Raw genomic sequence first — 16824 nt, 5'->3', positions numbered from 1 at the left:
TAGATTTTTTAATAGATATGTGGAAAAGTTGGCCAAATCGAACAATTTAGAGAAAAAATTGCATTTCGTTCCTTTTGTCAATTTTAGAGTGCATGTAAACGTTTTCAAGACAAGAAAATTTCTGTGCGTCAAGACGACAATGATTATCGGCAAACACAACAAAATGGCTGCTGATCAGGTAAATGGTTTACTGACCGGTATTTTTCATCCATAATTTTCATGGCATTCCTATCTGTTATATAGTAATTGCGACAGCAGTTACTTTGATTGAGGTCCGCTTGTACTTATGATGAGCAATTGAAGGTTTTATTTATTAACCAGTAGTGAAATCGATGGCATTTTATCGTCTTTCCATGTGATAGAAAATGCTTGGTCATGTCGTGAATCCATTATAGGGGAAATTTAAGCTTTCGATTAATATTGTCCCATGTAAAGCTTTCTTTCTATACGTTTAAATGAATCTCCATAGATACTCATTATGTCGATCTTTCGTTGAAATAGCTACAATGTTGTAGTTCTGACAACATAACGATTTTGTTATATTGTATTCCCACAGCGTCTTCATATTTCTGTTCGAGCACTATAAAAATATGTTTATTCTAAGTAATTACATACAGCAATACACGTTACATCTAGTATGGGTATTATGCCATTAAAACAATAATTGACTGGTGAAATAATCTATTCTTACCATAATAGAGCAGCTTTCTACACAAGATTAGCTTATGAAACAAAATGCAGTGAAAGGCTGCCATGACAGATCATGCCAGGAACGAGGTCACTAAAAGCGAAGTGAAGAAGTGACCAAATAAGTCAAAATCAAAACATGGTGATACAAATGCAGGTTTCCAACAGGGACTTCGTTAGATCATGACTGATAAAATAAGTCTTAAACCTTTTGATCCATGTGCAACATGCAAATGAAAATGGTGATTTCTTTTATCATTTATCATTGTAATGCCAAACAAGGTGCAGGTTGCTTATTTCCCTAAACTTATATAGGTCAAAAGATCTTACAATCAGCAACTCCAGACCAATATAAAAAAAGCTGATAGAAAGTCAAAATAATTCGGACTAACTTTACCAAAAATGCCCAAGATGGCATGTGATTTGATTCCTCCTTTATATTGGTTATTGGGGTACAACCAGCTTCTCAATATGACCCTGACTGATCAAGGAGTGATAAATCCAGCAGATAGTTAAAAAAATGATTCCATATGTTATACTATGTATCACAATATCATGTGACAAGCATGAATAAAATCATGTGCTTTTCCAGTTCAAGTTTTCATCTTCAGAATTAAATTCATTCTACTTCATAGCATTCTCAGAGACTTAATTCATGTGTTGCAGAAAATGGAAGTGGATGACAAGTCTGTCAACCATGAAGGAATAAAGCAGTATTACGTCAGCAAAAACGAGGAGCTAGAGGTAATTACAAACATTTATCCAACAACTACCCGGGTAACATTTTCTTGGCAATACATGAACCTATGCATTTCTATTGCAGTTTTAGTAGAAAAGCAAACAAGATGTGGTTGCCAATGGTTGCCGTGTAATAATTAAAAAGGCCACTTAAGTTTAAGGTTATGTGTTGACTCCTAGTAACTGTATTGTTGGATAGATACTGTATGAGCTGTGAAATGGACCTTGTCTATTTGGTAGTGACTTTAAACAGTGTAAAGTATGCAATATACATGTATTAGTACATGTATATGTACATTCCACTCAGTTGTTGAAGCCATTTTAAAAAGTATGTTTATACATTAAAGTTTTCAGACTTAAATAAGAATATATATTATATATATTTTTTATTATCCAGGGTTTTACAAACAGAAAAGGATTTTATTTTCGAAACAGGAATTAGTTAAATGTGCTTTTTGAAGACCATCTATAGTTAAGAGTATAAACTTGCACAGAGATATATTTTATTTTCTCTACAGATGTTGTTTGTACCTCTGAAACCAATAAAAATCCATTATATTTTTGCAATGTCAGGTTTCAAATACATGTGTAGTACGACACCAAATACTGTAAAACATTATTGCTCTGATTTACAGCTTGTGGTGACAGAAAAAACACAAAATTTAAGACGTCTAGCAGCACAAAGAAATGAACTCAATGCAAAAGGTATGAGCTGGTTTTCTTTAAAACTATTGATTGGACATTAATAAAAAAAACTCTGATCAATGATTCGGTTTGTTTTCACTTAAACAATCCTTGATCAATAGTCTATGCAGTAGAAACTATAGCATTTTTACTGGGCAGCTATTTTATGCATCCTAATCTGTGATGATCTCAACAGTTTTCGACATTTAGATTTATAATAAGTCAAGTTATTGTTATCAAGCAGGGAAGGATTTGTTTATCTTAACAAACAGCTGCAAATGTATAGTTGACAGTGGAAGAATGAAAATGGCCCATTGCTCACAGCTCCTAGGATTATCCCTGCTTTAATGATGAAAGATAATTACTAGTAATAGTTTTTATTTATCAAACAGGATGGATGATTCAACCAAAAAAACCTAAAGTCCATAACGTTACAGATGGTATTTTTAAATTGTGTGTTTTATAAGAAAATAAACAATTATTAGATTATTGTATAGAATTTATCAATGTTGTTCAGTGCGGATGTTACGAGAAGAGCTACAGCTGTTACAGGAGCAAGGTTCATATGTAGGGGAAGTTGTCAAGGCTATGGACAAGAAAAAGGTCCTTGTCAAGGTCAGTATATATTATGGGTCAAGGTCAGCATCAAATGCTTGCCATGGTCAATAACAAATCCTTGCTAAAGTCAATAATAAGGTTATTTTACGCAAATTATAAGAAATCAATATGAATTTTTTTCTATTGAATACTTTGTTTTACGTTTTGTCATCAGTTTGTTTTAATGTTAGGGTATGACGCATTAAGCACATCATTATGGATGTGATATTCAAAGACTTTTCAAAATGTCTCAAACCTAAACTTAGTATCAGTATTCTTGTGAAATATTTTATTAATGTTTAGTACTCAACTAAAATTTGTTAACTTTCAATGATTACAGGTACATCCAGAAGGCAAATTTGTTGTGGATCTGGACAAAAACATTGATATTAACGACATCACACCCAACTGCAGAGTGGCTCTTAGAAATGACAGCTATACACTCCACAAAATTCTCCCTAACAAGGTAACTTATAAACATAAAATAACAAGAATCAGCTGATTTATACTCTAAATAACCAAGGACTGATAATAAATTATCATATACACACAGATTGATGTATTGAGTCTGATGATAAATTATCATATACACCACAGATTGATGTATTGAGTCGAATGATAAATTATCATATACACACAGATTGATGTATTGAGTCTGATGATAAATTATCATATACACCACAGATTGATGTATTGAGTCTAATGATAAATTATCATATACACACAGATTGATGTATTGAGTCTGATGATAAATTATCATATACACAGATTGATGTATTGAGTCTGATGATAAATTATCATATACACACAGATTGATGTATTGAGTCTGATGATAAATTATCATATACACCAGATTGATGTATTGAGTCAGATGATAAATTTTCATATACACACAGATTGATGTATTGACTCTGATGATAAATTATCATATACACCAGATTGATGTATTGAGTCAGATGATAAATTTTGATATACACACAGATTTATGTATTGTTGATAAAATGGTTATAAAGACCAAGTTATTGATGGGCCTGATGATTATTTGTGGATACTGTTGTAGGTTGATCCTCTGGTAAGTCTGATGATGGTTGAGAAAGTACCAGACTCCACATATGAAATGGTTGGAGGTCTGGACAAGCAGATCAAGGAAATCAAGGAGGTCATTGAGCTACCAGTAAAACATCCAGAGTTGTTTGAGGCTCTAGGCATTGCTCAGCCTAAGGTTAGTACACAAAGGCATCTTCATGGCATTCAGTAAACCCTGAACAACTGCATGCCCTGATCTTTAAATAAGAATTTGAAATCAAGCTTTTCACTTAACCACTGACATTAACATTATCAGAATTCCAATTCCTAATCCAAAAGACAATAAGCCCTGTCTGATCTATTGAGGTGTGCTGAAAAGACTGTAGACAATTAGTATGTTTCATAGTAATGGATGTAATATGGATTTTTTACCTCTTACTCTGGAGTATAATTTCAACAATTTTTTAGTTATAATTGAATTGAAGGTATTTCAGTGAAAAACCAATACAAAGATTTTTTTCCAAAGTATTCAGATTAATACATACATCATGTATATACATCTTGTTATATTTTTGGACCGTCATCATTTATTCAAGTGCTTATAAATGTTGTCATGATTTCCCCAGGGGGTGCTTCTATATGGTCCTCCAGGGACTGGGAAGACATTACTGGCTCGAGCAGTCGCCCACCACACTGAGTGTACATTTATCCGTGTGTCCGGTTCTGAACTTGTACAGAAGTTTATTGGCGAGGGATCCAGAATGGTCAGAGAATTATTTGTGATGGCAAGGTATGTCAGAAAATAAAATGAAAATAGCAAATGCTTTCATATGTCACAACAAAAAGCACTTACAGCCCACTGTAAAGACATACATTTTTCTATCCTGTATATGCTGTAGTGAGGAAAACATTTTTCTGCTTTAAACGAAACTGTTTTGACCTCTATGTATTATTTCTTCTACTGTCATTTTCATTGGTGGTGACTGCATCCCTCTAGTTACCCCATTGTCAAGATAATGAGATTCTGTAGGATAATTGTCAAGATAATGAGAATATGCTATGATATAAAGATGCAACTGTCCAGTGGAAGGGAAAGAAAATTAGTTACTTAACCACACACAAATTTAGTATCATACAAGATATGGTAACAAATTTTCATTGAAACTTATGCAATACTTAATATAAAAGGCAAAACTTTGCAAGAATGCATGAAAATATGTAGTTTATTTAGTTACTACATTATCCTACTTTTGTCAAATAGTCATTTGAAGAAGTAGCCAAGAAAGACATACGTAGACAAGGAGCTGTAGTTATATTACATTTGATTCTCAACTCTTACCACTAAAATGTGTTGACGAGGCAAAATAGTGTTAAAAAGTTAGTCTTTTATGAAATTAAAAACATAAAGTTTGTTGATGTCATAGTCTAGGACTATGTACAACTACTTGTTGTAACAATTAAGTTTTTTTCTTTCATGCTTCAGAGAACATGCACCATCAATTATTTTCATGGATGAAATTGATTCAATTGGTTCATCACGGCTAGAGGGAGGATCTGGAGGTAAGTTACAGGAGATTGAGGTGTTCAAATTACATAATTGATATACAGGTGACAGTGAGGTACAGAGAACTATGTTATAGTGTATGTTGATTACCTATATAAACTAAGACTTACCTGTATGATGATTGACATTTCCTACAGGTGACAGTGAGGTACAGAGAACACTGTGTTATAGTGTATGTTGATTACCTATATAAACTAAGACTTACCTGTATGATGATTGACATTTCCTACAGGTGACAGTGAGGTACAGAGAACACTGTGTTATAGTGTATGTTGATTACCTATAGAGACTAAGACTTACCTGTATGATGATTGACATTTCCTACAGGTGACAGTGAGGTACAGAGAACACTGTGTTATAGTGTATGTTGATTACCTATATAAACTAAGACTTACCTGTATGATGATTGACATTTCCTACAGGTGACAGTGAGGTACAGAGAACACTATGAACACTGACAGTTATGTGTTATAGTGTATGTTGATTACCTATAGAGACTAAGACTTACCTGTATGATGATTGACATTTCCTACAGGTGACAGTGAGGTACAGAGAACACTGTGTTATAGTGTATGTTGATTACCTATAGAGACTAAGACTTACCTGTATGATGATTGACATTTCCTACAGGTGACAGTGAGGTACAGAGAACACTGTGTTATAGTGTATGTTGATTACCTATATAGACTAAGACTTACCTGTATGATGATTGACATTTCCTACAGGTGACAGTGAGGTACAGAGAACACTGTGTTATAGTGTATGTTGATTACCTATAGAGACTAAGACTTACCTGTATGATGATTGACATTTCCTACAGGTGACAGTGAGGTACAGAGAACACTGTGTTATAGTGTATGTTGATTACCTTTAGAGACTAAGACTTACCTGTATGATGATAGACATTTCCTACAGGTGACAGTGAGGTACAGAGAACACTGTGTTATAGTGTATGTTGATTACCTATAGAGACTAAGACTTACCTGCATGATGATTGACATTTCCTACAGGTGACAGTGAGGTACAGAGAACACTGTGTTATAGTGTATGTTGATTACCTATATAAACTAAGACTTACCTGTATGATGATTGACATTTCCTACAGGTGACAGTGAGGTACAGAGAACACTGTGTTATAGTGTATGTTGATTACCTATATAAACTAAGACTTACCTGTATGATGATTGACATTTCCTACAGGTGACAGTGAGGTACAGAGAACACTGTGTTATAGTGTATGTTGATTACCTATATAGACTAAGACTTACCTGTATGATGATTGACATTTCCTACAGGTGACAGTGAGGTACAGAGAACACTGTGTTATAGTGTATGTTGATTACCTATATAAACTAAGACTTACCTGTATGATGATTGACATTTCCTACAGGTGACAGTGAGGTACAGAGAACACTATGTTATAGTGTATGTTGACCTATTGATTACATTTCTATATACAGAGAACACTGTGTTATAGTGTATGTTGATTACCTACCTGCATGATGATTGACTTACCTGTATGATGATTGACATTTCCTACAGGTGACAGTGAGGTACAGAGAACACTATGTTATAGTGTATGTTGATTACCTATATAGACTAAGACTTACCTGCATGATGATTGACATTTCCTACAGGTGACAGTGAGGTACAGAGAACACTATGTTATAGTGTATGTTGATTACCTATATAGACTAAGACTTACCTGCATGATGATTGACATTTCCTACAGGTGACAGTGAGGTACAGAGAACTATGTTATAGTGTATGTTGATTACCTATATAAACTAAGACTTACCTGTATGATGATTGACATTTCCTACAGGTGACAGTGAGGTACAGAGAACTATGTTGGAGTTGCTGAACCAACTGGATGGATTTGAGCCTAAACAGAACATTAAGGTATGATATCAAGTTTGTAATGTAAACCAGAGAAAAAAAGTCAAGAATTATTAATGCTCGATAAATATTTCATTATTTAGCATTTTTCTATCAATTCAAAATTTAGAGAATCACATTATCTTGCACATGAGACTTTGTATGCATATGAAAGTACTGTATAATTAAGTGTATATACTATAACTTCTTGCTTATCCAATAGCATTTCCACTAAATTTGCATAGCCATTATATAATCGATGTGAAATTGCTTTTAAATTGAAATGTTGATGGCTTGTAAATTTTACACACTTACTTTTACCTATTAGACATTGAGACATAAAGTCTTAATTTTACCTTCAAGGCATTATATGTGTAGATACATGACGTCATCCACAGATCTGTAACATTATTTTTTTATTTTGACAGGTTATAATGGCTACTAACAGAATAGATATTTTAGATTCAGCTTTGTTGCGACCAGGAAGAATAGACAGAAAGATTGAATTCCCTCCACCAAATGAGGAAGTAAGTCATCATCACCATAATTATCATAGATGATAATAAATTTCTGTCACATTTCTACTTCCAGTTCAACATGATATTGATATTAAACTGATTATAATGACAAGAATCACCAGACAAGAAAATATATGATGCATTATATCTTCTTTTTGTTAAATGACTTAAATATTCTCACGATAACCCCAAAGAAAACCTTACTTTCACATTGTATTAATCTATAAAATAGCAGCAAAAATAAAGTTTCTTTGTCATGTGTCTGTAAAAAAGGTAACTCAGGCAGATTGAACAGTACATATTTGAGCCCCCACCATTTTATCGTCTGTGAAGACTGTGCATTACTCTCACAATTTACTCCTCGTCCACTCTATCTTAGCCAAATATTATGCCTTAATGTGAAAATAGGTTGATTAAACCATATATATGTTCATCTCCTACTCTGAAAATGGATTAGAAAGGTATAAAAGTAACACATATGTGTTTGTTTATACTTCCCTCACTAGTATCTCATAATCCATGGGAATAGGTGAACATGTCACATGATAATCATTATCATTTCCTAATTATAAAATCTAAGGTAATAGTGGCTTTGAAATGATTTTAGTGTTACAGATTTGGTAAGAAAGTAGGGATGTACTGAATGTAATAACCCAACATATCAGTTGAAGCATGCACCAGTTAGTCTGTATTAGAACTGACCATGAATTTCATTAGTTAAATTCTGGAATTAATGTAAATGTACATTTCATTACATTCCAATACTCCTCCTACATGTATAATTGAAAAAACAAAATTTTCATTTAGGCAAGACTTGACATTCTCAAAATCCACTCTAGAAAGATGAATTTAACTCGAGGGATCAACTTAAGGAAAATAGCTGAGATGATGCCTGGTGCTTCGGGAGCAGAAGTAAAGGTGAGGATCTACTTGATAATGTGTTAGAAAAACTCGATGCACACAAAATTAGATATATATCAGAAATAAGATAAATGATGTTTGTACATGTCTTTAAAATGCTTACCATGAAAATTGACCTACCTTTCACATATATTCTGCCAATGTACTTAGGTCATTTTTCAGTGTATTTCACGTAACAGGAACAAAAGAAAAGTATGAATATGCAATGTTTGTGGACATATTTTTGTAATATACCATTTTCTGGTACAGGGTGTTTGTACAGAGGCAGGAATGTACGCTCTAAGAGAGAGAAGGGTCCATGTCACACAGGAAGACTTTGAACTGGCTGTTGCAAAGGTATACTCACTATAAAATATATACAGATCAAAGGAAATTTTGTTTGTTTGTGTATGTGAACTTGATTTTATAAGTGAATAGCATTGAAGAATATCTGTTAACATGAAGAAATAATGTCCCATTTCCAAAGTTCAGTCATTGTTTGACCCATTTGTGGGTCAAAGGATCACCAACAAACTTATGACATGGTTAATAATAGATTTCTGGTTTTGATACCAAATGGCAAAAATCGCATATGGCAAGAAAACCTATTTTAGGATATATTTTCTTGTTTACATATCTAAAAGGTTCTTCATTTTGTTCCACAGGTAATGCAGAAGGACTCGGAGAAGAATATGTCTATCAAGAAACAATGGAAGTGAGGTACTAGAGAGACCAGATTAATGAGAGAAGTGATGGTACAGTGGTTGCAGAAATGATGTACCTGAATATGAACTTTGTGAAAGGGTACACTAATATTCTTAATCTTATTCTCAGGATCAGAAAAGAGGTCACTTCCTCCAAGGGTAGACAACTGGGTTTGTAAGATACTTAGTGTCAACACATGGTAATAAATATAGGCAGATCTGAAGCCTTATTTACACATCAGAAAGCAGCTGATTGTGATACAACTTGGTTATCACATTTTAAGTTGAGGTTTTGATGCATAAGAATTTTTGATTAACCATTTCCCATTTCACAATATGCAGTATACATTTGCAGTTTGGTCTAGAGAATTTCAGCAGGATGTTAGTTATTGATCCGGAATACAGAAAAAAAAGAACACAGTGTGAAACATTCTTCTGAATTGATAGGTACAGTTTGAAAGGAAATGAGTGAAAGAGACAGAGTAAAACAAGATTTGTGGAAGTGTTTAGAGGGTGAAAGTTGTGTGATGGAAGACTGATGGAGATCGATTCAAATCAATTCAAGCAAAGAAAAATTCAGATTTAGTGCTGAACCACAAGACCAATACATCACTCTTCAAACTGATATTTCATTTCATTCTGTAGGCAAATAATGAGTGGCATTGGTATTTTAGTGCTATATGTTTGAAGATAGTTAATTAAAATGTTACATCATGTGTCGTATGAGTCATATTCTCTGGTCATGTGTAAATGCTGATTGAAAGAGAAGTTAATAAATTACACTGTTTTGTAATTTACGAAATGTTCTTGTTTTTTGTCAACATCACTTTAAGAGTACACTAATAGTTCAGTCCCTGTGTAAGATTTACTCTGTGTTACATTTTAAGTGCACCTGTAGCTGTAACCTCCCCTCCATCATTTCCTGGGAAAGAGGATACTTAAGGTAGACACACTATTGAAACTGGTTGCTTCACTGGTTATCATTGAACTCTTTATCCATATACTGATCTTCTACAGTTACTTCCCTTACCAAATACCTAGCTGATATGATACAAGGCAAAAATATACATTTTTTTATTAAATTTCAAAACCTATTTTCATCTGTCTCAGTACTTGTTTTCCCTCAATTATTTATTACTGTTAATCACTTATGTTTTGTGTGGGACTTGTTTTCATGTTAATACACAAGATTCAATTCAAATTTATTGTGATTATTTGGACCATAATAACTCTTGATGACGTCCATGCTGATTCAGACATTTATCTGATAGCCCATCCTTTGCAGGTTTAAAGTAATTTCTAGATCACTGTTCGCAAAAACATGTATTCGTAAATATATCTAAAGAGATTAATTCCCAAAATAAAGTATTCGCAGAACCTAAATGATTTGCAGTAACCACACACCTCTTTTTCTTGGTAGATATTTTGTGATTGAGTAGTTCAAAAGATACAGACCAAATCAAAATGTTGTGGAAACTTTCCTTTAAATCAGAAGCAGGCCTGATTAAGGGGTAATAGGCAATCAGTACATGATATAATCTGTACAATGAAATCAGTTTTTTGTGTAATTATACCATTGCTTACCACACAGATGCCCAAGAAAATGAACTTGATGTCTAAAGTTCCAATAAAAGGTTAAAAAGGACATTCATTGCTCAAAAGATATTACAGCATTGAAAAAGGGGCAAAAATTCTTAAAAAATAAAAAAAAATGATATTTGTTTTTCTGATTTCCTATGATTATGAGCAGTTTTTGTGTATGAAAAGTCTCTTCAGTATAAATGTTGTTAAAGAACATTGCCAATGTACATGAGGTTTTAAAGGTATTTCAGTATGAATAATGTCAGGTGAGACAAGACAGATATACAAATGTAATTTCTGTTTTATATTAAGATTTTTAAAAAGAAGGTTGGAAAAATATTGTGACTTATTTTCTTTAATCTTTCAATCTAGTGCATTGCTGGTTGAGTAAAAAGTGCTAATATTTTGTTTGAAGACGGTTACTCATTTGGACATTGTTATTTTGGAAAATAAATCAGTTGTACATTAATTTTAATAATTCATATCATTTTCAGAATCATTCCAGCTGGAATCTTGCCAGTTATAGCCATGTACCTCTTGGTTTCAATCAGATTCTGGAGACCTTGAACATGTGTCAAGATCATTCATTTAAACCATCTTGATTGACCTTCATGGACTGTAAATCACTTCTATTTGGCTTTTTATTTTCGCGTGAAAACGAAGAGAGTCGATGGCAAATTAAAATCCTTTGCGATATTTGTAGGAGAATAACTGTATGGCATTCATGTTGATTCATTATCAATATCTAAGTCTTTAAAGTAATTTCTTGATCAGCATTAGCGAAATCACGTATTAGTGAACATTTTTGAAAGGGTAAGCTCCAAAATAATAAGCAATATATAATCATTGTTTTAGTAGAATTAAAGTAGCATTCTATTTGACCAGTTTTAAAACGCTTTGGAATGAAGAGATTGGGAAAAAGACGGATTTTCTTAAAAATTCTATTTCAGTAAGGTCAGGAAAATTCAATATACTATGTATATTTTTTTATTTAGATCAAGTAAGTAATTAAATGAACAATATTGCATGTGAGAGCAGGTTGCCAATAATGTCAGAAACATTGGAGATCTAAAGACATAAAGGTGGGGTCAAAGAAACGAAGGAGATCCAAAGCTATGAAGGTAGGGGTCGAAGAAACAATGGACAACCAAAGATATCAAGGTGGGGGACGAAGAAACAATGGAGGACCAAAGACATCGAGGTAGGGTTGAAGAAACAATGGAGAACCAAAAGACATCAAGGTGGGGTCGAAGAAACAATGGAGAACCAAAGATATCAAGGTGGGGTTGAAGAAACAATGGAGAACCAAAGATATCAAGGTGGGGTCGAAGAAACAATGGAGAACCAAAGACATCAAGGTGGGGTCGAAGAAACAATGGAGAACCAAAGATATCAAGGTGGGGTCGAAGAAACAATGGAGAACCAAAGACATCAAGGTGGGGTCGAAGAAACAATGGAGAACCACAGATATCAAGGTGGGGTCGAAGAAACAATGAAGAACCAAAGACATCAATAGTGGTCGAAGAAACAATGGAGAACCAAAGACATCAATGTGGGGTCGAAGAAACAATGAAGAACCAAAGACATCAAGGTGGGGTCGAAGAAACAATGGAGAACCAAAGACATCAAGGTGGGGGTCAACAAAACAATGGAGAACCAAAAACATCAAGGTGGGGTCGAAGAAACAATGGAAAACCAAAGACATCAAGGTAGGGGTCGAAGAACAATGGAAAACCAAAGACATGAAGTAGGGGTCGAAGAAACAATGGAGAACCAAAGACATCAAGGTGGGGGACAACAAAACAATGGAGAACCAAAGACATCAAGATGTGGGACAACAAAACAATGGAGAACCAAAGACATCAAGGTGGGGTTGAAGAAACAATGGAGAACCAAATACATCGAGGTGGGACCGAAGAAACAATGGAGAACCAAAAGACATCAAGGTGGAGGCCAAAGAAACAATGGAGGACCAAAGACATCAAGATGGGGACAACAAAACAATGGAGAACCAAAGACATCAAGATGGGGGACAACAAAACAATGGAGAACCAAAGACATCAAGGTGGGGTTGAAGAAACAATGGAGAACCAAATACATCGAGGTGGGACCGAAGAAACAATGGAGAACCAAAAGACATCAAGGTGGAGGCCAAAGAAACAATGCAGAACCAAAGACATCAATAGGGGTTGAAAAAACAATGGAGAACCAAAGACATCAAGGTAGGGGTTGAAGAAACAATGGAAAACCAAACATATCGAGGTGGGGCCGAAGAAACAATGGAGAACCAAATACATCGAGGTGGGACCGAAGAAACAATGGAGAACCAAAAGACATCAAGGTGGGGTTGAAGAAACAATGCAGAACCAAAGACATCAATAGGGGTTGAAAAAACAATGGAGAACCAAAGACATCGAGGTGGGGCTCGAAGAAACAGTGGAGAACCAAAGACATGAATGTGGGGTCGAAGAAACATTTGAGAACCAAAGACATCAAGGTGGGGGTCAACAAAACAGTGGAGAACCAAAGACATCGAGGTGGGGTTGAAAAAACAATGGAGAACCAAAGACATCAAGGTGGGGTCGAAGAAACAATGGAGAACCAAAGACATCAAGATGAGGTCAACAAAACAGTGGAGAACCAAAGACATCGACGTGGGGTCGAAGAAACCATGGAATACATTAACAGATTTATTTAGATAATCTGCATGCCGACCCTATAACATTCTTCACTTTTACACATTTATTCGGCGTGTCATCTTTTTAAATTACTGGATCAGTTAATTGTTGAGTTAGTGGCCGTCCGCTTCTATATTGCAATTGTCTTAACGTGTCTTATAGTCTATCATTTACGAGTCATTCGACGTAATGTTTGTACTTTGTACTTGCATACGCGATGCATTCAAATTTTGACTGTAATATAGTAGTATTTATTTCTAAAGCCTTTAAAACCGCCTCATTCAGAATTTGTTTACTTTCAGTCTATTAAGCTTTAAGCCTTTTGCGGATTCTATTCCATTCATCAGGCTGAGGAGAAGAAATATTTCACATGCTGAGCTGTTTATGTAAATCAGGGTCACTATTCAAGCCTGGCGTCTGTTGCCCACGGCATATGGTTATTCGTTTTTCTAGTAAATACAGCAGAAGTTTTACTACATACCGTGTATTATGTACGTTTACAGCTACCGGTGATGCGTCTTTATAAAAGGCAACTTATTTGTGGGAGCAGGGAGGTTCGGAGAGGTGGTTGGTCGGGAGGGGGAGTTTGTGTTCACAAGTATATCGGGAAGCATTAATAATACATTTAAGCTAAGTGACATTTTTATATGATTATACATTTTGTACTTTGTTCCGACAAACCCAGCTCTGGTGATAAGCTGACGCGGATTTCAAATACTATTTATACATTTTCCACTCCTGAACGCAACCGATCTTCTCAAATTTAGGTGTTGATCAACTTTGACACTCTGTGGCCATTTATTGGCCATCCACTGCAAATACATCACTTGTTGACACCTCGAATTGGGTCTCGGATGTACACGTATGTCTGGTCCTAACAGTGAGGTTATTTTAATATGAGCGTGATATTCTTGAAATAATTCCAATGTACTATTAGCTTGTTTCATACTGTTTTAGACGTGAAAAACTGAACTTGGCCTTGATAAAAAAAAACCTTGACCGTTGTCAATTATTTTTTTTAATTCCTGCCAACTTTGTCTCAGAATGTCTTACCAACACGCAAGTGTTTAATCATAATAGACAGATGATTTGACCTTGACCTTTGACCGATGACTTTGTTTTTTTATTTTACATTTTCATTGATTCATTCCAGCCTCGCTCAAGTTCACGGTGTTACCAGAAACTATTTTGCCACAGTGATCAATCTACATGTATAAATCGCTTCTTCCGCAGCAAACCTCTGCTTGCAGTGTACAAGATCATTTGAATTCTGATTTCAGTACAAGGTGAACGAAACCGTGAAATTTCTATCACGTGTCAAAACTTAGCACTTATACGTGACTCACGGAAAGTGTAGATCATAGTCATTTTAAAACTTTATTTCGTCTATAACTCCCGCCATGATCACTGAGTCACGGTGAATGCAGTCGACTGTCTATTTGACTTGGTAATATTGATCATCAACAATGAAAACAATAGTACGAACTCTATATCATGATCTAGCGACAGTGATCTAAGGTTTTGCACATAAAGAACTGAGTTAAATTTTTATCACAAACTCTTAAGATGGTTTGCTCTTCAAATCTCTATTCATCCGAAGTCCGTCGGTCGCTGGCTCCCATTTTACATTTTAACATTTGAATTTTGACATCGCCAGAGAAGGATTGAATAAATCGCCCGAATCCATCAACATAGTGACAATTTTGAATTTGGTATTTGAATTCGTCACGACTACCAAACACACACTTTTTGTTTAAGTTTTAATCTACTACGGTTTTAACTGGGACCAGTCTTATATAAAACCAATGAAGGACGCCGAACACATCTTATAACTGAAGAAAGTTTGAAGTTTTCTTTCTTTATTCTCAGCTGAATGTTTTAATGTATTTTATTTGATTTCACAATGAAAAGGAAGACTACCAGGTTCTCAACAGCAAATAGCGGGTTTCCTAAAGATTGTAGCTGACATAGTATATGTCAGAAATTCGTTATTCAATTGTTATAGGTACAGGTACTGTATACGTACTGACACACATGTCTATTTTTGAGTTTGGGATTGTTTTCAATCTCTCCCCTCCCCCGCCCCACATACACACATTATGTATAGTGATATGATAAACATGGTAAATTTGAGATTATAACATCCCACATAATGATATATATATAAATGACCCATCCAATGGCTCCAAACATTGATATAGATTATTTTCGCCAACATGCTGGTGTATATAATATTAGTCCGTTAACAGAAAATATTCTGATCTTAGAACGCAGATTGAATCATTTCTGGATTGCTTTATGCATTCACAGACATTTAGCTACAATGATTAATTATGCTATTCACGTCTCTTTATCTACAAGGTTAATGGTAACATTACACCGCTCGCTTTATTCCGGGATACAAATTTACACGGGTAAGAATCTGCCCTGTCACTCTTACCTGTCCCGTTGTGATAATACGACAGGTATGGCAGTCCATGACTAATGGAGAACATAACAAGCGCAAGGATCTACAATCATGTGTAAAACTGTGGATAAAAGATAGAGAACTTGTAGCTTCATCAAACTCAGAAGAGTAACATATCTTTGGTGAGTAAGTTTGAATCTCAAGTTGAGATTTTGGATAAGAACGTGCGGAATGTACCTTTGAATCTGCGTTAGGATGGGTTTTTATTATTGTTTACAATTCAAGTGTTCTTTATATTTGTTTATAATTAAGTGATACTCAGAAATAAGATAAGGTCCACGACTACATTTTGATATAAATGTGATTAAGATTTTTGTTTGATTCACAGGTAAAAATATTTGAAAAAAAAATCTATTTATAGAACCGGAAGTGATTATGTGCATCAATGTTATGTTTTTTGACATGATTCAATGTTAAAATATGTATGGTATATCTGTTACATACAGTATTATATAAATAATTATTTACTCTTAATAGTTTTTCATGTCCAGTATAGTCAGATCATCAAAACTATCTATGACGTTCTTTCAATGTTCAGCGAGGAAAAGATAACAATATGGTTATTTTTTATTTACGTAGCTGTTGTAGGTATCATCTCCCAGAAGACAATATGTAATTAACCGATACACCCTTGTCTTGATACTCACTTTTGATCTTGATCATTATTAGATGTCAGTTATTAAATTTTTAGTTGAATTAAAATGTGCCAATTAATTAGTTGTAAGTTATTTGTAATGTAGGTGTAGATCATATGATGCAGTGTATTTAAGACAGTTAGTGAACAAACATATTATACATACAT

At 34.4% G+C, this 16824-nt stretch overlaps 1 protein-coding gene across 1 annotated transcript; it reads left to right on the top strand.

Moving 5' to 3' along the window:
- Nucleotides 1-139: 139 nt before the first annotated feature.
- On the top strand, nucleotides 140-10098 carry LOC132556114 (26S proteasome regulatory subunit 8). Its single transcript, XM_060220500.1, has 13 exons — nucleotides 140-178; nucleotides 1354-1431; nucleotides 2061-2130; nucleotides 2627-2724; nucleotides 3047-3172; nucleotides 3767-3928; nucleotides 4359-4522; nucleotides 5216-5292; nucleotides 7122-7198; nucleotides 7603-7701; nucleotides 8500-8610; nucleotides 8863-8949; nucleotides 9258-10098. Exons 1-13 carry the CDS (start codon nucleotides 140-142, stop codon nucleotides 9309-9311), a joined length of 1242 nt encoding a protein of 413 aa, XP_060076483.1. The 3' UTR covers nucleotides 9312-10098.
- Nucleotides 10099-16824: the final 6726 nt, after the last annotated feature.

This window comes from Ylistrum balloti, unplaced genomic scaffold, assembly GCF_031769215.1.
Source record: "Ylistrum balloti isolate Yb309-2 unplaced genomic scaffold, AGI_CSIRO_Ybal_v1 Utg370548, whole genome shotgun sequence".
Lineage (NCBI taxonomy): Eukaryota > Metazoa > Mollusca > Bivalvia > Pectinida > Pectinidae > Ylistrum > Ylistrum balloti.
This window is presented reverse-complemented; position numbering and strand designations above follow the sequence as displayed.

Coding starts and splice junctions, on each gene's coding strand:
- LOC132556114 (XM_060220500.1), top strand. CDS start 140: ATGATTATCGGCAAACACAACAAAATGGCTGCTGATCAG. Junction 179..1,353: donor ACAAAATGGCTGCTGATCAG/GTAAATGGTTTA, acceptor CATGTGTTGCAG/AAAATGGAAGTGGATGACAA. Junction 7,702..8,499: donor TCCCTCCACCAAATGAGGAA/GTAAGTCATCAT, acceptor ATTTTCATTTAG/GCAAGACTTGACATTCTCAA.